Genomic DNA, 26895 nt, shown 5'->3' on the forward strand with positions numbered 1-26895 from the left:
GTACTTAAATGATGTAAGTGAAAGACCCATAAAAATGTGAAGCACTAACAAAGGGAGACTGGAAACATACTGTAAAGTAACTTGAAAGCCTTTTAAGATGATGGCAGTGTGTGTTTTCTGCCATGTTCATAATCACTGCAAGAGTTGTTCAGCCTAGAACTGAGGACCTTCACTGGAAATTTATGTCAGTCATTCCCCTTTACCTATGGCTAAAATGAAGTGAGCAGAAACAGGACTTTTTGTTTTTGCCATATATTTGTTAAGATGGAAATAGTATGGAATTATGTTGGTCATTATTGATCTCAGAAGAATAAAATCCTTATGAACGTAATTAACTTCTTTACTTAGCAATTGTTGACTTTCATGATGATCAGGTTGAATAAGTAGAAAAGAAGACTTGAACGGATGTCCATTAACTTCATCAGATTCTGAATTTCTGTGATTTTTAAACACTGGAAAGACATGCCATTATATCTTGAAATGACATGCCGTATGTCATTCAGAATGACAAACATTTAGATTCCTTTTCTGTGGAAGACCTATAAAGTAAAAAAGGGCCAGGTGATTCAGAGTTAGTAGACCATTTCCAAAGAGTGACTAATTCAGTGATTGTTCAGTGAGTACTAAGCCTTCTAAGGCTTTTGTTCAAAATGAAACATCACATTTCTAATGCCGCTCTACTCACCGTTGGAATGGCTTCCATTAGGCAATGGCTGTGCATTTAAATTTATTCTTTGGAAAGTCTTTGTGAAGTTTCTTCACCCTCTGTGGCCCACTGTCACCCTTCTGGTTGTACCACATAGGAGCTCTTTGAGGGTCTCTGTCAGCACGGCTCCTGGAAGGTGCTCAGAAGCCAACATTATAGGAGATAACTCGTTGGCTCATTTCTTTTTATTTCATTTTGCAATTTAAAATGATATTGTGTGAGACTGTCGTCCCCTGCTGATTATCTTATCTGCTCAGTGTGTTTGGGTAACATTAGCCAGCACGTGCTCTTTAACATCTCTCTTTTTGAGATATTTGAGATAATGAAATGTTGTTTTCAAATTAATCATGGATCCTAGGGAATTGTCTCAGGGAACAATTAACATAGCAAAGCATCTCTATGACTCAGAGAAAAAGTCTTTCAAAGATATTCAGACTTGATGAGCTAGAAGAATTACCAGGAAGTCTGATAACCAGGACCTGATTGTGGTCTCCAGGTTTATGTTGGGTATTCAAACATGATTTTAAAAAATCAGTTAATGCTTGAACTGTTACATTTTCCAACCTAATTCATTTGACAGTGAGAGTGATTTTTTAAAAGAGATTTTATTTATTCATGTATTTGAGAGAGAGTTGGGGGGGCGAGGAGCAGAGGGAGAAGGACAAGCATATTCCATGCTGAGCCAGAGCCCAACATGGGATTTGATCCCATGACCTTGAGATCATGACCTGAGTTGCAACCAAGAGTTTGACTCTTAACTGCTTAATCGACTGTGCCACCCAAGTGCCCCAAGAGAGATTTTTATAGTGCAGGTACCTTTTCAGTTTCCTCACTAATTATTTTAAGTTTTTACTTGGAGGGGTATCTAGGAAGTCACTGGAAGTGTTCCACCACCTCACCCATTCCATGCTGAGCATGTTGCCTTGGCTTTTAGCGGTGCGGGAGAGAGCAGTGATGGGTGGCTCACACATGAGGGCTGAATGGGCTTTCTCAGTTGGTAGGTGTCTACCAACTGGAAATTAGTTGTATCATCTGTTGACTTTAAGTTTCAATCTTTTTTATTATTGTGGTAATAACATTTAACATGGGATCTGCCCTCTTCTCAAATTTTTAGGTGTCCAAGACAGTATTGTTAACTGTGGGCATGTATGGTAGAGTACATCTCTAGAACTTACCTTGCATAACTTGTCTACATCTCACAGGCATTTTGTTGTGACCCACTTCCCTTTATGATGCAGGTGACATCGAATGAACCCAAACAGCTCTAAGAATATACTCTGTTCTTTAAAAATATCTAATACCCACTTGTGCTTAGAATTAACTGGCATCCTAAAAGACTGCTTATGGTCTCAAAAAAATCATCGTTTTCTCCCTAGAGACTTCACCACTGGGTTGTCTTTTTTTTTTTTTTAATATTTGTTTATTTATTTTTACGAGAGAGAGAGCATACACAAGCAGGGGGAGAAGCAGAGGGAGAAGCAGACTCTCCGCTGAGCAGGGAGCCCCAGGCAGGGCTTGATCCCAACACCCTGGGGTCATGACCTCAGCGGAAGGCAGATGCTTAACAACTGAGCAACCCAGGCACCCTCCACAGGGTTGTCTTAAAGTTGGTTGCAAGTATTTTACTTTCTAGGTGTACCCTAGTAAATTTCTAGAGGAGAATCATTTATAAATGAAAAGGTATTCAGGAGCGCCTGGGTGGCTCAGTAGGTTAAATCCTCTGTCTTTGGCTCTGGTCATGATATCGGGGTCCTGGGATCAAGCCCAGGACCAGCTCAGCGGGGAGCCTGCTTCCCCCTCTCTCTCTCTGCCTGCCTCTCTGCATTCTTGTGATCTCTGTCTGTCAAATAAATAAATAAAATCTTAAAAAAAAAAAAAAAGGTATCAGAAACTGGTGTTTAAGGTAATATTAGGAGTTTATTTCCATGGCTCTTCCAGGTTAGCGTGCTGTTCAGTTGCCTAATCTGCTAAAGATTTGCTGATGCCCATTGTTAGGTTCTTCAAAAGACATTTTGTTTCGATAGTATGGCTTTCATTTCTTATTTCCACCCTCCCATTGCACTGCTGCTTCAAACACTTACATTAAAATGAATTTTATCTCTGGAAAATTCAGAGCTGCCTGCTGCGGTGACAGGATGCGTAGTCATGTTCCTGTTACGTCACATCTCTGCTGTACTGATGCATGGGGGCTAAATTACACTGTATCCTCATTCAGCAAATACAAATTAGGGAGGAAGAAAAGAGCAAGGATCAGTATTTTTGACAGAAAAAAAAAACAAACCCCAGGGAAAGGTAATTGTTAATAAAGTGGAGAGGGACAGAACGCTCTCTCTGAAAGCAATCTATTTTAGGCTATGTGAGACAGCAACAACCTGGAATTTCAGAGAAATGAAGGAGAAACACTAACCCTATTAGATCATGTTTTTCTTGGGGTTGCCTAGGTATGCATGACAGCTGCAATTTCTGCTCAGACGAATAAAATATGGAAATTCCTGAGAACCTGAATTTAGCTGGGGTGGCGAAAGCAGGCTACTGGGTTCAGTGTGAGGCTTCAGCCAGCCCCGGCTTGGGGGAGGGGGCACGTATCATCAAGGAGGGAGGTTTCCTTGAAAAATGCCGCTGTGCCAGCTAAGTTGCTCCTCCAAACCCACCTCCCCAGAAGCTCTGAGATTTTTCATCAAACCACAAAGTGGACATTCTGCTTTAGAGATTTTTGTTTGTGGACTCGTGTTCTTGGTGACCTTTTCCACTTCCTTCTTATTTTTAGTATCCAATTACTGTTCTCTAAATGAATGCTTAATTCCCCAGTTCAGTATTGGTTACAGTTTTATTCTGATGCTGCTTCGGGCAATAAAAATTATTTGCAGTTCAGATTATGAATTTGTATACTGTTTCCTCTGGTACACATACAGTGCCACTTGTTCATTCTTTGGTCTCAAACAGGATATTTTTTTCTCTAGTTTATCATAATCTCAGAAAACATCTTTACAAAGAGATTGCTAAGCTGTTCTTGGTCTATAGGTTTTATCAGAAAAACTAAGAAGGAGAAAAGAGGCAGTATATCTCAGAATGGGAAACTTGCCTCATTTTAGTGAATTGCAGCCTGTTCATTCCCATTGTAAACACATCCCCTTATTTCCATTTAATTTTGTATCCAAAACAATAGTGACAAAGAATTCTATTGTGAAGTTTCAGAATGATCACTGCACGCCCAGTTTAAAAGCAAACCAGGACACAGGAAAATTCAGACCATGATAGCTTTTGCGTCTTTACTTCTGTCTTTAATTTGGATGTGTTTGGAAGATTTGGAAGTAATGGATTAATTCACTAATGTTTTATGAAATATCTTGATAAGGTAATACTTAACACTACAATGTCGTTCTGTATTGGTGGCAGGTGGCCCGGCGTTGGGGCATTCAGAAAAACAGGCCAGCTATGAACTATGATAAACTTAGCCGTTCGCTTCGCTATTATTACGAGAAAGGAATCATGCAAAAGGTGAGCAGCTACAACAGCATTAAAATTCATTGAAATGTTGCACATTAATCTGCATGTCATACTTTAAAAGCCACGTATCATTGCATTGCTGAAGCAAGGTTTTCACTCATTTTAACATATGCTTAGCTCTTGGTTTTGGTATGAGAAGCCTTTCTAGTTATAAATTCATGGGTATTATAGACCCAGGTAATAATACCTTACAGAAACCAGTAGACTTTCTGGAAGTCCCAACTTTACCGTATTTGGTAAAAAAGTGTTTCAGTACTAATAGTTCCACATTTTCCCAAAGTTGTCAATAGTCTGTTGCATTCTCCACAATTACATAATTTTAAAATGCTTTTGTTTATGGATTCCAAAACTAACTGAATTCTTACTTTCACCCTCCTTGTTCTGATTCTTAAAACATTCAGAACATTCCTTGTTCTCCTGCAAAATCTTTTCTTCTTGTCTGAAGTCTTGCCTGGTTTTGCTGGTTGACAGCTTAGCTACCTAAAAACCATTTGCTAAAAATCACAATTTGATATTATTTCATTGGTGAACGAAGTTACGTTACATGTATTTTATTTCACAAGGGCTTCTCTTAATATTTGAAGGTGGCTTTTAAAAAAGTTAAGATAAAACAAATGGAATACACATAGAACAAAATATAAAATTCTCGAAGAAGGTAATGAATAAAGAAAAAATATCGGATATTTGTTATTGTTACTCCTTCAGTGTTGCCTGTGTGTTCATTCCAGCTGTCTAGATTGTGAACTAAGTTTATGATTTATTGCTTATGAACATTACTGTTTGAGTTTGCTTCCTTTGTTCATCGGGCGGACACAAACATAGGTATATATTGCAGATGGTGGCCTATTTTTATACCACTAGAGTTATGCCAAGAAAAACTAGACCAGTAGCTATGTGAAACGTACTAGAATGGAGGAAACAGCATCTTGGAGTTTTTAGACCAAACAGAATCCGTGCTCTGGAGCTTTCCGGCTCAGGAGTTAGAATGCCCAAGATTCTTGAGAAGGCTAAGTTCATTACTCATTTCCTATTTCCCGGAATCTCACCTTCAAGACCTAACCCTTACCTACCTGCCCCATTGTCTTCTCCACCTCATCCCCAGGGTCATTTTTTAATTCCTCCCTTCCTCCTCACCCACCTTTCCCATTTGCAGCCAAATCCTTTCCAACGTGTTCCATTCCTTCCATTTCCGTCACCATCTAGCTGATTTGGGACCCGTGGAGTGGGCTGGTGCCCTAGGTGCTCAGTTCCCCGAGGCAGTGGGGAGGGGGAGGGGGCTGGGGGGTAGCTGTCAAAGAAAATGCAGGCAGGATTGAGGTTTGCATGCCACCTTCTCAGTGGTGGATCACCGTCTGGAACAGCTTCCTCTCTTGCTAAATGGTGTTGTTCTTCATAAAGCTGTTGTTGTTAAAAAAAATAAAATAAAATAAGGTAAAACAAACTATTTGCAACTATTTCTGTATCAGCTAATATAGACTAGAAAAGTGTCTGTATGCGACAGAACTTTTGGGGTGTCGCTGCATCATAAAGAAAGCATAGGTTGTTTCATGGTGAAACACACGAAATTGAAATCTACTAACTAGCACAAAAAAAAAGGAAGGCTTTTTACAATCTTTACAGACATATTTACTCCCTGTCTTCATACGTGTCGAGCCATTTTACTTGCTGCCCTTTGACACACCTGTGACTCCCTCATAGCCTCACTGATGGATAGCGTTCCCTCTGTACAGTGTCTTGCCTTGTGATTTTACCTGATATTGGTACCATTCTAATGGTAAAGCAAATTCTAAGAGTCCCTCTGAGGGAAAGTATGCTGTCCTTAAAAAAAATAAAAAAGTTAAAAAATAAAAGCAACCTATGATGTACAATTTTATATTTCAGTGTGTAGGGGAAATGTTTATATGTCCACACTTGTTTATAAACTTAAATTATGTATGTATGTTGTATATATTCGGGACAATTAAATGGAAGGATTAGAAATTGAAATAAAAATAATCAAATGGATCTAAAGATGTAGAAAAACCCTGCTTATTTCAGTAGTTCTGAAAGAGATAAATGATGGAGTTTGGCTTTTAGACTGTGGATGTGTGACCTTCTCTTTCAAAACTTAGAAATACCTAGAGAAATCTATGCACATATTTTAACAGTAGTTATTTGTGGATGATATAATGAGAAATCATTATTTCTTTTGATTTAATGTATAATTTTTAACTTTCTGCCAGTTTTTTATGTTACTTCTGAGATTTAAAAAGTTAACATAATTTAAATATCTAATCTTTCAAAGCACAGTTCAAAAGATACTTGCTTGTTAAATTCTGATTCATTTCTCCTGTAAAATTCGCGTTTTATCTATCTCAGCATTGTGGTTTGGGTATATTTAATGTACAGCATTTTCTAGATTGTAATTGTATTACTAATAATGAAAGACATTATCTCCCTTGGTAATTATCAGCCCTTGTTCTAAACTCCATGACATTTAACATAGTTCAATAAATAGAGTAGTAGTTCCAAAATTTTTTTTTGTAAGAAAAATAGTAGGAAGCTGTGAGTTAAGACAGACTCCTTAAGAGATTTTATAATCTTGACTGGATGCTGTACATTTTAATTCCCCACAGTGATTTATGAAATCATTTCTAATTATAACCAATAGCAACAGGTTGGATAAAAAAAAAGCTACCAGTAGCCTAAAGAAAATACCTCTTTTTCTGCAGCTCCAAACAAAACAAAGCAGATTATTAAATGCTCTAAAGTATGCAAGCCATTTATTTTTTTTTCTCAAAATGCTTTGAAAAAAGAAAAAAAGGAAAACTAGGATTTTATGTCTTAGCTTTGTTTCTGATATTGCATGTTTTTACTTTTGTGGCAGTTTCTCCTTCATGAACTTAATTTCCTTTTTATAAGGGCCTAAAGTAAATAAATTTACACCAGCTTCTCTGTTTGCCTTGCAATGTACTGGAGACTTCCATCTCAGTTTTACAGGAGGCTTTCCAAAGGAGCCGTTCCCACTTCTGTTTCCTAAAAAAGGGAAACTGAGGACTGATTTAAGAAACATGTCTAAGTGTTCACTGTTTTCAAACCTAGGAAGATTCAGATTATTTGGGATCTCTAAATTGGTTCCTCTTACAAGGTAAAACATCCAGGACAAAACAGTGTTCTAAATCTTGAGTCCAGAAGAGTAGCACTCTTTGGTGGTTGATTCTTATTTTCCAAACATGTACAGATAGTTTATAAACCAAGAACTTAACATTCTTCTTCTACACAAAGTAACTAGCAGTCCCTGTTTTTTTTTTTTTTTTGATACATAGGAACTGAGAGGCATTGAATAATTTTCACCTTTCTAAAATTACTAATCTCTGCATATAGGTGAAGATTTACCTCAATGTCAGTACAAAGAATTGTGTTCATACACACACCCTCTGCCACTCTCCACCCCCAACCCACCCCTGTTTTTTTGAGAGCCTCAGTTTTATCTATTAATGGAGGGGGGTTTGCATATTTGTTTCACTCAATTGTTTATAATTTCCTAGAGAAACATTAGTCTTCAAAATTTAAGGTTGGGACATGTCATTCCTTACAAATTATGCTACTTCTCCTTTATTTCAGGCAGCTGTCACATTTCTTTTTCTCATTTCCTCCCTATGTATTGTATATTTTAAATTCCCTTCACTTTTTTACACCTCTTACTTCAATTTGACACTTTACACACATCCTTAACTTCTGTCTAATGCATCTTGCCTTCATTTTTAAAAGTGATGTATCCAGGATAATGCTGTCCTCTTGATCCATCTTTCATTTAAATAAGGCTATGCATCTTTTGTTTTTTTAAGATGAGAATACACAATGCCAAAAAAAAAAAAAAAAAAAAAGGGAAAAAAGAAACGAACCAGTTCACCCTGTGAACCAGTGAGTCATAGTCTAGCCTTATTAGGAACCCAGAACATTTTTCTTTTAAGATTTGGAAGTTTAGGTTTTCTACAGTTTCAGAAATGTAGTATTAAGAGGGAGATACTCACCTTAAAGGTCCAGTTTTTTTTATATAAATATATTACAATTTAAAGCAAAAAGGAAAAAAATTCAATGTGAGATGCCTGCATGAAATCATCGACCCCCCCACACACACACACATAAATACCAGTGTAAATTTACCTTTATAGTAAAACGAGCAAACTACTAAGCTTTCTAGCTGTGCCTGGAATTAATATAATTATTACTCAAGGTCAATCATTACTCAAGGTCACATTTCCTTCTATTGAACTGAAGTTTATTCCACAAAGTAAGAGCATTTTTTTTTTTCCTTTTATGGATATCTGCTAACACTTGGCTGCTTTCTGACCTATTAAACCATGTTTTTGTTCTTTTCTTTCCCCGCTCTTTCCCATATGGGGATGATGAAAATTGTGGTTCTTCTGAAGTTAATTGACATAAAAACTTATGTCTGTGTCAGTGTACCACATAGCGATTCACTGTTTGTATATATCATGACATGATCACCCGGTGCGCTTAGTTAACATTCCTCACCATACATAAGGATGGGTTTTTCTCTTCCCTGTTTTCATCAGGTGGCCGGAGAGAGATATGTCTACAAATTTGTGTGCGATCCGGAAGCTCTCTTCTCCATGGCCTTCCCAGATAATCAGCGCCCACTGCTGAAGACGGACATGGAACGTCACATCAATGAAGAGGACACGGTGCCTCTGTCTCACTTTGACGAGAGCATGGCCTACATGCCCGAAGGGGGCTGCTGCAACCCCCACCCCTACAACGAAGGCTATGTGTATTAAGGCAAGGGACAGTCACGCAGGGCCTCTTCTCGCTTCTCCTCTTTCTGCAGGTTGCGGAGAATCTCTCGAGTTCTCTTCAATCTTTGTTTGATTTTTGTTGTTTGTATTTTATTTTTAAATAATAATACACAAAAAGGGGCTTTCCTGTTGCATTATTCTATGGTCTGCCATGGACTGCGCACTTTATTTGAGGGCGGGAGGGAGTAATCTAAACATTTATTCTGTGTAACAGGAAGATAATGGGTGAATGGGTCGGGGAACATGGGGATTACTTTTTACTTAGGCTTGGGATGGGGTCTTACAGGTTTTACGTATGATGAAGCTATATCATGTTTATTTGATTTCATAACAACGTAAGAAAATGTTCATTTTCTCTGGGTATCTATGGTACAGTTAATTCACATTGTGTAAATATCCACTTGGAGACTATTTGCCTTGGGCATTTCCCCTTATCACTTCTGAGTCTCTGCAAGGTGTACAAAAAACAAACAAAAACAAAAAAACTAAAAAACAAACAAAAAAAAAACAAAAAAAAACCTACTGTAAATGGCAATTTAATTGTTAGAAATGACTGGTTTTGCACCTGTTGTAAAAAGGTATTTAGAGATCGCATTTGCTGTTTTTTGTTTTGTTTTGCTTTCTCTCTGACTCACAGAGGATAACCATAAAATGGGTCTTTCTCTCTGCAGTTGAGTGATCACCATGACTGTAAATGAGGGGCACAAATTTTGGACTCTGGCTCCAAACTGAGTCACAGGCCAGTAGCATTCCGTGTACCTGGTGCCACCTTGCTGTTCAGATACAAATCATACTGTCGTTTAAGTATTTTGAAGCCCATTTCAGTTAAATAATGATATGTCATGGTCCTTTGAGATCTTCATTTAAATGTTAAATCTGGGATCACAATGAAGCAAAAAAAAAAAAAAAATCTCACTTCCTTCAGTACATAAAGAAACATTATTTAATCGATAAGAATTAACTGTACTAAATCACATATTACGCTGTTCTAGATACAGCAAGCACTCCTTAAAAAAAATATCCAATACACTAAATAGGTACTATAGTAATTTTTAGACATGGTACCCGTTGATATGCATTTAAATCTTTTACTGCTGTGTTATGTTGATAACATATATAAATATTAGATAATGCTAGTGCTTCTGCTGCTGTCTTTTCTGTAATATTCTCTTTCATGCTGAATTTACTATGACCATTTATAAGCAATGCAGTTAACTACAGATAGCATTTCAGGACAAAATAGATGACTCAAACCATTTATTGCTTAAAAAATAGCTTACGCCATGCTATGCTCTAAGCAGCTTTAATGCACATTGACAAATGAAGAGTAAGCTTCAGCTTGCTAAGGGAAACTGTGGAAACTTTTGTAACTTTTGGTGAAATAGAAAATTATTTACAAATTGTCAAAGACTCCAAGGAAGTTGCTGTATGACATAGTGCTGGCACTGATATTCATCTTGTTTTGGACACTTGTGTAAATGTGTTTGGATTGTTTGAAAGAAGACTTAAAGATGTAAAGTTTCAAAGATTTTTGTTTTGTTTGTGTTTGGCATTTGGAGAAAATATTGAAAGCAAGATAAGTTGTTTCATTCACCTAGGACAAAAAAAAAAGAAAAAGAAAAAAGTGAATGGTGTTATGATATCTTTGAATAGCTTGCTAAACCATTCAAAAAAGAAGCCTGAATTTTGCTCAATCCATCAATATCCCAGAGGAACAACATGTTTTAAGCACCTAGAGTGAAATGTTAAAGAAGAAAAAATCCTAAACACAAAGCCAGAATGAACCTATTAAAGCATTTCTTGACGAGCACAGGAAAGATTGTCGAAAGATGATTTCCTGGCTACCCGTTTTCCTGCGTGGCACAGATCACAGCTCATGTATCTAAACTGAACAGTTATTGGGAAACCCACATGCATAATCAACACTACTCACATTTAATCCTACAAAAAGGCCTATTTTTAATTTCAGCGTATGTATGTAACCTGTGATTTCAATGATTGTTTCTGCATATACATTATATATCATTTGGCCCATTATGGGCTAATAAGTATGCCTTAAAAATGAGAACTTTTCCCCACCACTATGCTCATGTGGCCATTTACAGCACTTAGAGTAAAAACAATTTTAAAATATTCAACTAAAGATTTATTGGGAAGAGTATTAACATATTGGGAGGAATTGAAGGAGAAATTAAAAGTGGGTCTTTAAAATACCATCTAAATAAAGTTGTATTGAGGATTCTTTTTTCCCCCCTCTTTTTCTTTTTTTCCTTTTTCTTTTTTCTTTTTAAAATTCTTGTTCTAATTTCCCATTGGGGAAGAATTCTGCCATGAGTTATCTTAAGGGATCAGAGGAAGAACTGGTATTAATTATATATTTAAGGACAAACTTTTTCTGCTTAAGGTAGTGACTCACAAAATGAGTAATTGGCCAACATTAAGGATATTTCCAGTACAGAAGGGTTCAAAACATTGCATTATAAACTCTTCCGAAATGTATTCTAAGGTTTTTCTTTTTTTTTTTTTTAAAGTTCTGTTTTTATTCTACTTTTTGTTCTCTTGTGGTTTTATTTTCAGATAGATTAATAAATCTGGCAGCTGATTTCTGCAAGATTCTCGTGTTTTGAATTTCTAATTGAATTGGCTACTCAAACATAGAAAGCTAATTAAAAATATAATATTTTCCTTCAGTTTGGTAAAATAAACTAAAAGAAACCTCTCCCCTAATGTTTGCTGCCTCTTGATGATGACATGCTTTACTCAAGAGACTGATTCCAACAAAGAATCAAAGATTATATCCCAAATAACTAATGAAAAATGACTTCATAAGTTATGCCTATGAAGAATGCTGAAAAATAAAAATCCACAAAGCTAACAGTGTAGAGCAGTTCTCTCAAATCCTAGAAGGATCTTTGAGGTCATTTATTTGAACCTCCTTTGTACAGATTGTTTTAACTTCTTGTAGCTGCTATAACAAAGTTAATAGTCTGAAGCTACACAAATGTATCCTTTTATAGTCCTGAAGATCAGAAATCCAAAATGAGTCTGAAAGTGCTAAAATCAGTGTGTGTAGGGCTTATTCCTTTCCAAGGCTCCAAGGGAGAATCCCATTCAATCCCATTCTAACTTCTTCCACTTATAGAGGCTGCTGACATTTCTGGCTCCCTGCCCCCCGCTCCGGGCTTCATCACTCCAACCTCTGTTTCTGTGGTCACATCCTTTTGTCTGCTAAAGTCGAATCTTCCTCTCCCTACCTCTTCTAAGGACATTTGTGATTGCCTTTAAGGTCCCCCTGGGATAATCTCTCCCTGTCAAGATCTTTAACTTGATCATATGTTCAAAATCAGTCTCATTCACAGATTGCCAGGATCAGGACATGGCTGGGGGGGGGGGCGTGAGGAGGGTGCTGTTATTCAGTCTGTCATGTAGTTAAAGACAGGAGTGAAAACACTGATTGGTTTCCACTTGGGCAAAAAAAGTTCTATTGATGGAGGTAGGATTAGAAGTTACTGAAGAACACTTTTGTTTGCCATTGTAATAGTTTTACTTCCCAGAAATGGTACTGAAAGCATTCTTTTAAAGTTCACCTGTTCCACTACAGCATCCGGTAATTGCATCAAGCTTTTACATGATTTAATAACCCCTCATGTAAATATTATGTAATGAGAGAAAAAAAGTAAGGTGTGATAATTACAGAGTACTAGCACAGTTAATTCTGTTGTCCAAGCCAGAGTTATATTTTTAAAATAAATTTCTTTTTGTGCTAGTATGACTTGTTACTGTACGATCTTAAAGGATCATTATTTTTTAGGTAACAATTATAGAGTATGTCTGTTACTCAAAACAATTCTAAAATATGAGTCAACTTATCTTTATATGACAAGGACAGAAATCTTTTACCCACTATTATAGCATTTAACTAGGTCATGGGAGTTTCTAATATGAGTTTCTTGGTCTATCAGCCAACACTTTCCAGAGCTTATAATGACAAAACATTAGAGAGAAGGTCATTTGAATGTTTTGTACTGGGTATCTTAAAAGAGAAAAAGTAAAATTTAAAATAAGCGTGTGAGCTACTTTCCAGTTGTAGTTTGACATGAAGAAGGGGAATTAGACTTGTTAAAAAAAATACAGGAAAGAAAGAAGGAAATTGGGTCAAAATAATAAAAGGAAATTTTAAAAAGCCTATTGAACATATTAAGCAGTTGTGATAAAAATTTCACAATAGCCAAGATTCCAGAAGATAATCAGTGTTGGACATGATACTGAGGAATTTGGCCTAATACTCAGAACTGAACTAGTATTTTCACGTTTTGACTTTAGTGGTTTTTTTTTTTTTCTTTTTAACATATGGCTCATTTAGAAAGATTTATTTATTTAAAAAAAATTATAGAGGTGCCTGGGTGGCTCAGTGGGTTAAAACCTCTGCCTTCAGCTCAGGGGATCGAGCCCCGCTCAGATTAGGGTTAGAGCCTGCTTCCCTTCCTCTTTCTCTCTGCCTGCCTCTCTGCCTACTTGTGATCTCTCTGTCAAATAAATAAATAAAATCTTTTAAAAAATTATAGAAAAATGTAGTTTAAGAATAGAGTGGACACCTTTTTAGAAGTAATGATTTTAGAATGTTAAATGGTATATAAAATAGATATGGTTTAGGAATCCATATGTAGAGTAGGATTTTTGTTTTTTTTTTTGTTTTTATTCCACATGTAGACTCCAGTATTCTTATTTACTTCCATTCGAAAGTGATATTTATATTTCTATGGGGAATACATTTTTAATTCACGTGGGTGTATTGAAATTATAGTTTGAGAAAACAGGCTATGAAATTTGTGATTATAGCAAATTAAATATGCTCAAAATTTAAATCTAAAATAAAAGTCCAGAAACTGAAAGTATTATCATTGATCACTCTGGATGGTGGCAATATCTCAAACTGATAAAGGTTGCCTAACTTTTTGACTTGCTTCTAACCATCTGAATCATTTTAATCATTTGATGTATGACCAAGGCACTTGAGTAACCTGCTGCCCTTCCCCCACTTCCAATGTACCATTCTCTGCCTTAAGGTAGGTCCCAAGACACCTGATAAATGTTTGTCTAGTTTTATGTTCTAATCTCTTTTAATACATTGTTTCACTTAATCCTTTCAGCAATCGGGAAGAAATCTAGAGAAGGGAGCTATCTATATCATTTCGGTGACTGCCACGTACCAGATAGCACGCATACTTCTGTCACTCATTGGCTTTGTGGAGGAGAAGCTGAGGCTCGTGGCAAAACAAAAATGTCCTTGTGTCAAGATGTCATGTGGTCACAGGCAAATTCATAAACTCTACTTTTTTTTTTTTCCTGTAACATGGACCTAACTACTTTCTTGATCTAGATTTCTACTGACTTAAAAATGTATATAACAATGATTCACATTTTGCTGAAACACAAGTCTTACTTAAAACATTTCTTTAACCATTTTTGAATAGTCTTTATAGAAAAATCTGACAAAGAAATCAAGTGCTATTTAAACACAGCCAACATCAAACTATGATTTTTTTTTTTCCAAGTCTTTAAGCATTTAGAAATCAAAATGATTGAAGTACCACTTTGTTGGTGGTGGTGTTTTTGTTTTTGTTTTTCCCCTACTGGAGAAGGATATAGCTTAATGCTACCAAAAGAGACAGATGTACTGATAAAATTCGTCAGAAAGTTGTAAACACTGCCCCCATGATTTATGCTATTAGACAGGACTTCTGAAAGTAATACATTTTTCAGAAAACTTTTAAGGCACAGTAAATTTGAATTTACATGATTCAGAAGAAGCAACAGATTTTTAAATTAGAAAGTGGGACTAAGGGACGCCTGGGTGGCTCAGTTGCTTAAGCAGCTGCCTTCGGCTCAGGTCATGATCCCAGCGTCCTGGGATCGAGTCCCACATCGGGCTCCTTGCTCGGCAGGGATCCTGCTTCTCCCTCTGCCTCTGCCTTCCACTCTGTCTGCCTGTGCTCGCTCTCGCTCGCTCTCTCTCTGACAAATAAATAAATAAAATCTTTAAAAAAAAAAAAAAAAGAAAGTGGGACTAAAAGCATAGAAACTATTTGATGAGGAAATCTTGATTTTGTTTTAAATGTTATTACTGCAAAGGGGACTGTGACATTTTATAAACATTTTAATTTTTTAAATAGCTAGTAAAAATACTTGTCCTATAGTGTAACATGAGTTTAACTGGAGACAGAAAAATGTGGGGGAAAAAATGAGAGAGAAAAAAATGCAGGTGGCACTGCTTTTTAAATTACAATTTAAAATGCTAGCCTAATTTTACTACAGAAGTATTTTGCTTTATACTTAATCATAAATATTAATTTTTAGTTTTAAAAATGTGGTATATATAACATAAAACTTGACATTTTAATCATTTTTAAGCATGTGATTCAGTAACATTAATTACATGCAGAATGTTTTGCGACCATCACCACTATTTCTAAAACATCTAGATCCTTTTATTAAAATATCATTAAAAATATCACAGGACATACTTTGTTATATATAAGAATTAAAAAGGTAAAATATGCAGCTTTTTTGCTCTCTAATAATTCACATTACTTGTAGTTTCTTCATTAATAGGTTGTTCTTGGTTTTACCCTGTAGTTTCATGGCTTTATTAAAGAAAGAAACATTATGCATAAACACTATGTCTACAAAGCCCCGATTATTGTTGCAGGGAGAGAAGTTCATTTAGATAACCAGCTTATTGGCTGTTTTGAAAATAACTCCGTTATGTAGGTGTATGTTAACAAATAAAAAACGTCCCTTTACACAATCCATGTCAAGAGTGAACTGCTGTTTTGCATTCGTGTTTTTTAAATTTGAAGATTTGATTAACATCATAAAAACACAAGCATACTAAAGGTTTGCTTAAACACTTGAGTGGTAATTTCAGATATATATATACATATATACACATATATGTATATATATTTAAATTCATAAACCTACTGGATTAAATAATAATATTTAATTAATTAAATGAGGCTGTCAAGATAAAACGGGCATCTCTCTACCACTCTCTCACCATATTCTTAAGTCTAAATACTAAGAACTTTCTAAATGAAAAGAAATTGAATATTTTTCTCTGACTTGGCAGATCTCATATAGATTCCTCTCAAAATCTATTCCTTGCATTATGGTACTCAAAAACATATATTAAGGTGGCTTGTTTAGAATCATTCACTTATGGAGTAAATTTTTGCTTCATTATTGAAAGGGTAGCATGTGAAGAGATAATCTATTATTATATTTAATTTTTTCTTAGATATATACCAGACATAAATGTGATACATTCCAATTTTGTTTGTTGATTTTTACTTGTTTCATGAATAGCTTGTAAATAGTAAATGTTACAAATAACACACAAAATTGCCATTCTAATTATTTTGCATGCTTACTCCTGAAATTCAGTATCAAGGAAATTATGAAATGGAATCAACTGAAAAATGACTTCTTCCGCACAATTTGCTGTTATTTCCACAAAAAAGTTGTGATTATGTAGAAACCCTGAGGCAGTATTTCTAAAACCAAAGCAAGGAGAAAAATGAAAATAAATGTTTGGATAATTTAGATCCCAAAGGAAAAGTACACTGCACACTGATTTATTCATTGAGTGAATATTAATTCATTCATATTAGAACAGACTTGAGATTATTCATTCCAATTTGCTCTATGTTGGGAAATCCATTGATTTAATCTCTCAAAATCCCCTGATATGACTCTTCCACAAATTGGTATTAAACACTGCTATAAAATAAGTTGATTGTGTACTTTTTGCAAATTAAATGCCCTATTCCATAGGTAGACCATATGGAACATACAACAGATTTATAAAAAGTGATCTCTGCACTCAAACTAAAGAAGACTAACCAATGTAAATCTAACACACACACACAGAATGATATGACGTAGTGTATCAGTTAAGCTGAAATAATCTATTGTTTAATGGACAGACTCTATGTGAAAGAAATATGGTAAAGAAGTGGCCTTAAGAATGTTAGTGGAAGGAGGGATGCTTTTCTTTTTAAATATAATTAGTGTGTAAATTCAATCCTGCCTATACCATAAAATGAAGCATTTAATTTGTCACTAAGCGTAATGTGGCCCATAAAGCAGGAGGATGGTCAAAATTTACAAATCAAGACAGGGCAGACGGCCTACTGTAACTTCACAACTTCTTTTATCCTGAACATCTTGATTAAAAATGTTTATTAAATGCCCACTCGCTGTGTATGTGTACACACTGGGATCTGTCACCGTGTCTAAAAGGGTCATAGTATTAGTTACGTTTGATGGTTTGATGGTTCCAAGCAATGATAACCAACTGATGAGGTGCTTTTCAAACCCAAGAGGTCCCATTTTGCACATGCTGTAGGTTTCCTTGTTACCCACCCTGACAAATGTCTCCTGTCCCCAACCTACCACTGATGCTTTAAAAGGCCAATAGAGATGAATAAAGAGTCTTCTAACACAAAGTTATTTCCGGTCTTTGATGCATTCCCTCAAGTTGCAGTGGGAGTAACTGCTTTATAGCAGAGAACTCATAGGTGGATACCTAAGAATCCCTGAGATACTGTGTTATTCCCCATTTGCCTGAAACAATTTACTTATTGAATCTGCATATTATTTAACAGTGCCCACTTTTCACTCTCAAACTCTGGAAAATAACTTCGCTCTTTTCCTATAGATAAGAAGGCCTGATTAGAACGCTCCTTTTGGGTTGCTTCGCACGATGACTTTTTGTGATTGAATCATCACACTGTCCCTCCCAGACAGATATACTTGAGGTAATCTTTCCTGGACCCCATATATCTGTGGTGACTCATAATATTTATCAAAACATTAATTTTTTTATATTCCAGTATCTTCTATTTTATCAGTCCAGGAATGTAGAAGTTTACAAGCATTCAGGATATAGGCATCTATATAAGTATCTGTGGGGCTGAGCTGGACAGATTTTAAGGTTTATGAACTTTAGATATGTCCTCATAAAAATGAATGCGCTGTGGCTCTACCTGTTTTAAGTGGAAAGGAGCTTAGTAGAAGGATAGTTAAATGTCAAAACCAATAGATATGATAAAGCACTTAGATTTAAAAAAAAAAAAAAACAAACCCTAGTAGCAAGAAATAACGATAAATCTTTTCAGATCACCATTACTGAGATCAATTATTACAAAAACTATCTTCCCATGTGAACACCACTTTATTTAAGATTCAGAGCCCAGGAGAGAAAACTCAAGAGTTGGCCCTTAGTTTCTGTCTTTACTCCTTGCCTGTAAAAGGGTGTGGAGTCTTTCTTCTGGCCCCATCAAACCCTTGTGCAATTGATAAGAAGTAATTCCCTCAAGTCATCTACCATAAAAAGAAACAGAATTGCCTGCTGGGTGTCCAGGGTTTCACAGCCCCTAAAAATAATATTATCGTTCACCTTCTGCGTGGGAAAACTGCTGAATATAATGTCCCTTTTGTTCTTCCCTTTCCTTCAAGAGCTCTGATTCCTACAGGACCTTAAAGGCTGCTCCTGTGGTATACATAGGCATAAAAGCAGTGATTAGAAAGAAATGGGGATGTTTACCAAGTTCTTGAAAAGTATAATCTAAGAGGAATAATGATGAGAACAAAATAATACAGATACAGGGCCGGTAGTCTATGGTTTGGCTAGGCTACCATAACAGAATAGCACAGACAGGGTACTTGAAGCAGCAGAAGTTTTGTGTCAAGTTCTGGAGACTGGGAGTTTAAAATCAAGGTGATAGTAGGGTTGGTACTTTCCAAAGGGCAGACCTATTCCAGGACACTCTCCTTGGCTTATGGTTTGCCTTTTCCCCCTGTATCTCTTCACATTGTCTTCCCTCTGCTTCTGCCCCTTGGTCCAATTTCTTCTTTTCAGAAAGATGTCAGTCATATTCAATTAGGGCTCACCTTCATGACCTCAACTTAATTCACATCTGTGAAAACCATATCTCCAAATAAGATCACATTCCAAAGAACTGCAGTTAGCACACCACTTACCTCTTTTTTGGGTGGGGAGGATTCAATTCAGTACATAGCAAATATTCAAGTTATGGTCAAGTGAAATGGAAAGAATCCATTAGAATGAAATAATTCTCATCCGTTGAGTATGAGATTCAGACTTAAGAGTTAAATGACAACTCTTTCTTATTTTACATGAATGATATGGGTAAAGACAATTGCATAAATATAACCAAGGCATTGCCCTTTATTCTCAAAGATGTTTGAAATAAATTATATTCTCTTCATAGTGTTCTTGTACCTCCCCCAGTTACCACCTTCCTCGAAAGATGTTATAGGAAAATGGAACTAAAGGGATTGCTCACATAATCAATTGAATGAAAATCTAATCTGAAAATGTAGGGATAATAAATGGGAAAAACAAGCAATGGAAAAGCAAAAAAAGAAAAATGTTGCTGTAAAAGAACTGGTATGTTCTTGCTGTTCTCTGCTGTTTAGGACTTAGAAACTAACTATGTGCCAGGAGAAAAATCTATAAACAAAAAACACTATAGACTTTTCTGAGCTGAAATGAGAAGTTAGATGAGGAAATTTGCATTGAGCACTACTTATCATTTAAGCACCATTGAGCAATAAGCAGCATGGGTTTACACAGAACAAATCATGCCAAACAAATCTGATTGCTTTTTTTTTTTATTGAATTACAAGATTAGTGGATGAATGCAATGTGGCAAATGTAATACATTTGGATTTTAGCAAAACATTTGATACAGCATCTCATGAACTCAAAAATGAATTCAAATAGTCAGGAATATTAACACCGATGTAAGGAGTGGAAATTAAATGAAGGATTGCAAAGAAAAAGAAATAATAATCAACCGTGATATGGCAGCTTGGGAACACATCATTATAAGGTGCTACAGCGATCACAGGATTTATTCAGTACATATTAACATTCACACAGCTTTCTCAGGCTCGATAAAAAGAAATGGAATAAATGATACAGCATGCACCCCATGATTTCAGACAATGTATACAATCGATGCAGATTTAGGGGAAGGAGAAAATAGATTTGACCTCAAATACTTTTGTTGCTTTTGAAATCAGTTATTTATGTCCCTGGATCATTTAATTCACTTAGTGTTCTAAGATTCTGTCACGATCCTGTCATTTGATCTTTTTTCTGTGTCTCAGGATGAGCCAGTGCTTCGTCACCTACTCTGCCTGGCTTTAAACAAAAGAACCACCAAGAAACTAGTGCAGACTCTCTTGGTCATCTGACTCTTCAGCGTTCAGGAGTCTTGAATTCTCCCATGGTGTGTGGACCTCAAGATAGAAACTGCCATCAAGGTGCAAGTTAACTACGACACCTAATTAAATCAATAGAAAGGACTAGAAGCATTGCAGTGAAATTCACAGCTGATACTGAGTTAGGAAGTATTGCTAAAAGCAGGAAGGCCAGTAAGATGACCGTGGGGCCCTGCCCCAGCTGAGAAATGCTTATGGCAAATGCAAAGCACACAGGTGAGTAGGCAAGGGGAAAAGTCAGCAGTAAGGCTGGAAGTTGCAGCAAAGCGACAGGGAACAGCAACACACATGTGAGTTTACCACGTCAGCCCTCCCCCAAGAGCTGTAACGTGCTGTTGGATCTAATATGTAGGTTTGAAAAAGATTCATCAGTTTCTGAATACAGTGCTAAAGTCCCTTCTGGAAGACTGAATGTATCCCCTTTGGAAACATGGTTTTCTAGGATAATAAGAAGGTACAGAGGGAAATCATAGTCTAGCCACCAGAAAAATGGCTATCAAGTGGCCAGGATAGGCTCATGGTGAAGGATCAGGATGTGTACAATATTGTTCAAAGGGGAAGGGATGATCACATTTGTCCGCAGACATGTAACATCTGTTAAGGGAAGTAGCAGAAGCGAATAAATACTTTTATAAAGGGCAGGAAAACACCTAACTGGGAAAAAAAAAGATAATAAATAAATGTATGGCCCCATTAGTAAAAATGAAGATCCTGAGAGGGGGAGACACTCTATGTCTGAGAAATAGTCTTCAAATTTCACCCTTTGATAAAAGAACTGATTTAAGAATATGCTGTAAAATTAGAAATGCAACGGCTTTTTCAACAAGGTGTTGTCAGGAATATCAGAATCCTTGTGACAAACAGATTAAATAATCTCTTTGAATAAAAATTCATATTCTAATATACCCACCCACTTTTCATTTATCCATTGAAAACTTAACTATTGAATCTGCATGTTTCTCTCTCTCACCCTCTCTCCCTTGTCTGTCTGTCATTCTTTCCTTTCTCTTTTTCTTTCTCTTTTTCTTTCTTTCTTTCTTTCTTTCTTTCTTTCTTTCTTTCTTTCTTTCCTTCTTTCCTTCCTCTCTCTCTCTCTCTCTCTCTCTTTCTTTCTTTCCTTTTCAATATAATTAACCTGCATGTTTTTAGGTATTTTGTGTGGTCCAGTGCTCTCCACCAGAGCAGTGTTGGAGATTTGGACCACACAGTTCCTGAACAAGACTCTCAAGAACTGTAGGATGTGTAGCATCTGGAACCCCCAAGGCACCACATGATAGCGAGACCTCCAGTAACCATGACAGCCAAACACCAACACACACACACACACACAACACACACATTTCCAAGTGCCTCTAATGTAACCCCCACCCCCCAAAAGCTCAAAAAAATTTAAGCACACTCACCATAACTAGCTCAATGGTTAAGGTTTCCACATTCAGGTTTATTGCTATACTTGCTGGGGAACTCACAGGTGCTTGTCGTTGTTCAAGGATCCAATATCTGAAGAGCCTTGTGCCAGCCAGTTTATTCCAGATTGTGTTAAGTGGCTTACACAGTTTCTTTCTCTCTACATGCCCACTGTGGGTCAGCTGCAGTCCTGCTTCAGAATTCCTACGAATGGTGGAGTCGCAAGCTAGAACTTTGACAGTTGTTACAGCATAGAGACAAAGAACGTGGTAACCATCAGCTGGTTCTTGGAGCTTCTGCTCTGAACTTACACTAGAACTTCCGTTAATAGTCACTGGCCAAAGAATGTCACTTAGCCATTCTTGAGTTCCAGAAAGTGGGAATATACAACCTGTCTGCATGGAGGGATGTTTAATATGAGTAAACAAACTATCATTGCTCCTTACTATTCTTCTTGAATTTCAAGGAAAATAATGAAATTTATCATAAAGTTTCCCACAGTGGAAGTGACACGTTTAAAGGAGATGAAAGTTACTATACTGATATTCATAGTAAGAAATGTGGGAAAACATGGAACAGAGCTGCTTTGTTTTCCAGAGACAGTAGATTAAAATCACTGTACTAGAAACTATCTCACTGGCTTTCCTGTTACTGTTACTGAGGTATTTGTTTTGCTGTGTTTATAAAACATGTAATTTGTAATTCAGCACACTTATTGAACCAGCTCTGGAGATGACAAAAAAATGAAGAAGACACAGCGCTTTCTCTTGAGGAACTCACAGTCTAGGAAGTAAGAAAGAAATAGATCACTGACTATAATTCAGTATGTGAAATTTTGTATTATAAATATCTAATAAGTATTTGAGTACAGTTATGAGAGCAGTTAATCTTTCCTGAATGTGAATATGGAGACATCTTTATAGATGAAATGATGTATGACCCAAGCACATAAATTTGGTGGACAATTTCAGGTAGATAATAGGGAATGGCTGGTGAGAGAAAAAGAGACAGAAAGAAAGAAAATGTGGGACTGTCTGAATCTTCTGGGAAACATTCTTAAGACATGCACTTCAGTCTCCCAGCTCCCAGCGACACACCAAAAGAGCTGGGGCGTGATCTTTCACATAAAGCTTCCAAGGTGATTATACCCTCACCCTGGATGAACACCACAACCATTCCATGTTTTCACCTACTGAAACTAGGTTCTTTAACAGTAGGATAGGATCACTTGTGTTGCTGTGTGTTTTGTTTGTTTGTTTTTTAAATAGATCTGGATTGGGTCCTGAAATCCTAATGTCATATGATTCTGCTATAGGTGATCTGTTGACCTTACATAGGATGGAAAATAGGAGGAAGTATGCCTGGGGTTGAGGTTATTGAGAGAGGCTGAAACCAGAGTGTGAAATTCTTCTCTGGCAGGATGAAGGGTTCAGGGTGCCTATAAATTGGGGCCACTCTTTTGCCTACAATGACATGTGTTAAAATTCATAGACTATAAGCCAAAAGAAAAAAGTCAACTTTGCTGTATGCTAATTGAAATCATAAAATAAAATAAGAATCCAGTGATTCTTAATATAAAGCACATTTTAGAAAGTCAGCTTTGAGTCATCAAAGGCTATTAAGCAGAAGGGTGAAGAGTGATATTTTTGTTTTAAAAATGTTCTTTTGTAGATACGTGTAGGCTATATTGGGGCGTATTAGGAGTGGAGGCAGGCTGATCAATTAGGATGCAATTAGTTGACACAAGAGATGGAAAAGGACTGTAATTAGACCCTGGAGCCTCATTTTCTAGGAACTGTGAGTTCCTCTGGGAAAAGCTAAGAGAAGGGCCCTAGGTTTGTGTTCCTCCTTGTCCCCCATTCAATGTTATTGTCTGTTTTTCTATGTTAAATGTACAGGGAAATTGCGGAGAATACAAAGTTCTCATCTTCATTTCTGCTCTCAAGGATATTAAAATATGACATTCCTAAAGACAAAAAGAAATAAGCCAAGAAAAGGTGGATGGGAAGGTTCTGTGTACAAGTTTGGTCTAGAATAAAAACAGCTGTACCCTGGTGTAGAGAGACTGCTTTTAAACAGGGAGATCTGTATATCCAGAGATTTGTATATCCCGAAACAAGCTAACAGATGGTCTTTGAAATTCTGCACCCAGATCAGCTCAATAGTAGCATCCTGGCTCATTTATAAATTACAGAAGAGACTAGATGGTCAGGTCTATTTTGAAGTTACTCAGTGTTGCAACTTATCGTAGAATACTGCACGGGCTTGAAGAATGGGTGGGGTGGAGGTTTGCCTTCATTCTGTATCCATCATGATCTATCAAACTATTCTAATAGAAGATTCCAGAGTTGAGGTGTAGGGCTTCCAGCTTGAGAAAAATAACGCTTTTTATGCGTTATTGAATACACTCTCTTTGAGTATATTTGGAGCTGACCCTTCATACCTTATTTGAGTAGAGTTTGAAGATATCTAGTGCTAGCTAGTTAGTGCATCAATCTGGCCTCTGTGACCCATGACCCAAGTATAGGTCATAAAAAGATTGGAAATAGGATATTAAAAGAGCAAAATTTTTTTTAAATTTAATTTTATTTTTTCAGTGTTCCAAGATTCATTGTTTATGCACCACACCCAGTGCTTCATGCAATACATGCCCCAATAATAGCATACTATAATAATTAGGGTATTAGAATAACTGGCATTGAGAAAAAAGAGGATAGCTAAAAACTTTTGATGCCATTGGAAACCAGGTAGGGGGTCTGATGGTACTGCAGCATGAATAGGAGTGGATGGGGGCTGGATGAGGAACAGAACAGCCAAAATAAAGTGAGTAACTGTCCAGGGCCCATCATCAGGGTGAGCAGTTGCCAGTGGAACAGGAAGGTCATAACGGGACCTAAAGTTTGATACAGCCAGAGTCAATGCATGTACACATGTAGGCTACACACGGGACAACTGGAAGGAACCTTCTTGTCATGCCCCAGATACTTCAGAACAGAATGGGCAATTTTTCCTCTGCATGGAGCCAGAATGTTATGATAAATATTTTGCTAGTATTTATAGATATTTAGATCTAGGATGGCATGAGTGAGACTTAGAGACAAACCTTGTTGTAACCGTTGGCTACATTCTCTGTTTTTAAGAGTTATCACTCTGTCCTGCCTTTTTGGTTACATCTGTCAGTTCCCCTCTGTCCTGTTTTTTTGGTTACACCTCTCAGTTCTCTGATTCTGATCTGGTGCCCATCCTTGGCCTTTTTCTAGTCTCACTTTATGTATTCTCTCTGGAGTATCTCTTTGCAGCCTATGGTTCCAATCACTACTTACTCTGATTCATTCTAAACCTTTAATTCTTAACCCCAGCTCTAAATCCTCATTTCAGACTTATTGCTGGATATTCTACAAGTCTTTCTTTCTTTCTTTCTTTCTTTCTTTCTTTCTTTCTTTCTTTCTTTCTTTCTTAAGATTTTATTTATTTATCTGACAGGCAGAGATTACAAGTAGGCAGAGAGGCAGGCAGAGGGGTGCAGGAGGGGCAGGGGAATCAGGCTGCCTGCTGAGCAGAGAGCCTGATGCGGGGCTCGATCCCAGGACCCTGGGATCATGACCTGAGCTGAAGGCAGAGCTTTAACCCACTGAGCCACCCAGGCACCCTAAGTCTTTCAAATTTAATGTGTTCTAAACAAAGCTCAATAATTACAATCTAACTCAACAATTATGATCCAACACAACCTTTGTTCCCTTTGTACACACATTTACTCTGAAAAATCTAAAACTTACCTTCAGATGTATTTTCCTGATCATTTTATCAATACTCTGTATTAGTATGTCCCAACTAATTGAAATAAGTTGTTTAAATTTGACCTTCTATAAAATATACTTATAAAACATCAAGCAAACATTGAATAATCATGTTCTAATTCTAGTTTGATAAACACGGCACAAGGACGATGGGGCAATGGAATTCCAAATATCTTATGTGTATAAACATGAAGAAGACCAGGGTTATAAATGAGCTAAGCAGTCTAGAGTGATTCACTACCTCTGCATGTGGTTCAAGGAAGGCATTAAACCAATCTGTTACTATCCTCTGCACCTATCATCTTGAAGCAGAGGATAAAAGCCACATACAGAATCGTCCTGCACTGTGTTGACTGGGTGTTTTAGACCTGGCATGCTCTTCTTTACCTTGCCCAGTATAATCAGCTGCAGAGCCCATGCTGTGCCCAATGTTTCCTGTTTTGAGAGAACTTAGTCATTTTGTTTCTGGTGTAAGAGATACCCCAACTTTGCCTATGGGCGGGAGGAAGGCTAAGGGAGAGTTTTTTTATGTTCCTTGTTTCACCACTATGCTTAGGAGAAAGGGTCTTTGAGTTGACCAGTAGTGATGGGTTATAGAAAAAAAATATAAATTATACACACTTCTGAGAGAATCTGGCTCTCTCACTGAGTTTAGTAAGGTACTGGGTTGAATCCTTGGCATGAAAGGCACAGAGGCTAGACATAAGGAAGTTCTGTATTTGACAGGGAAGCAGTCATAAGGGAGATAGTCTTATCAATGTATAATATTATTAAAGATTATTAATGTAGAAGACATTGCATCAAGACTGATTTGGGACCAGAAAACAGTCTTTTGGGCTCCATATATTTTGTTTATAGTTTCCCTTAAGAACATTTCTAATTTTTTCTTTAAGCTCCATTTTCCTTATGTCTGCAGAGTAAGAAATCTATCTAATCCCAATTTTTGTTACCTAATATAGAGTAATTAGAGTAACAGAGAATAACCAGTTTATAACTTGATTTGTTTACCTGGACAATTGTCTGTATTCCTAAGTACTATTGTACATTTGATTTTTAAAAGTTACATAATACTTAATTGTACAGATGTTATATGGTTTATTTAACTATTTTTCCAATTTTGACATTTATTTGCTTCTATTTTATTTTCTTGCATTACTATAAATTTCAGACAGACTATCTTTGTATTTTTATTTTCTCATTTTTTGAGAATGTGTTAAGTTCCTAGGAGTGAAAGGGCTAGGTCACAGGAAATGCGATTTTGCCATTATTTTAACTTTTGCTGAAGTTAACAACAAAAATCATGTCAAGGTCATTTTAGAGAAAATAACAAAGCCATATTCCTGAATAAAAGGTAACCATGCAA

General features: G+C 36.6%; 1 protein-coding gene and 1 long non-coding RNA gene across 10 annotated transcripts in view; one reads left to right on the top strand and one right to left on the bottom strand.

Annotated features, from left to right (window-relative positions):
- ETV1 (ETS variant transcription factor 1) overlaps positions 1-13141 on the top strand; it is a 245643-nt gene extending 232502 nt beyond the window's left edge. For all 9 annotated transcript variants that reach the window (XM_032305975.1, XM_032305974.1, XM_032305977.1 and 6 more), the window contains 2 exons: positions 4103-4204; positions 8773-13141. In XM_032305975.1, coding sequence (XP_032161866.1) covers positions 4103-4204; positions 8773-8994 — 324 coding nt within the window. In that variant the 3' untranslated portion in view covers positions 8995-13141. The remainder of the gene's footprint in view (positions 1-4102; positions 4205-8772) is intronic.
- On the bottom strand, positions 273-22080 carry LOC116569615. Its single transcript, XR_004277106.1, has 3 exons — positions 21732-22080; positions 2788-5611; positions 273-539 (listed from the first exon to the last, which is right to left on the bottom strand). It is a non-coding gene; the product is annotated as an uncharacterized LOC116569615 (long non-coding RNA).
- Between the last annotated feature and the right edge of the window lie 4815 nt (positions 22081-26895).

This window comes from Mustela erminea, chromosome 11, assembly GCF_009829155.1.
Source record: "Mustela erminea isolate mMusErm1 chromosome 11, mMusErm1.Pri, whole genome shotgun sequence".
Lineage (NCBI taxonomy): Eukaryota > Metazoa > Chordata > Mammalia > Carnivora > Mustelidae > Mustela > Mustela erminea.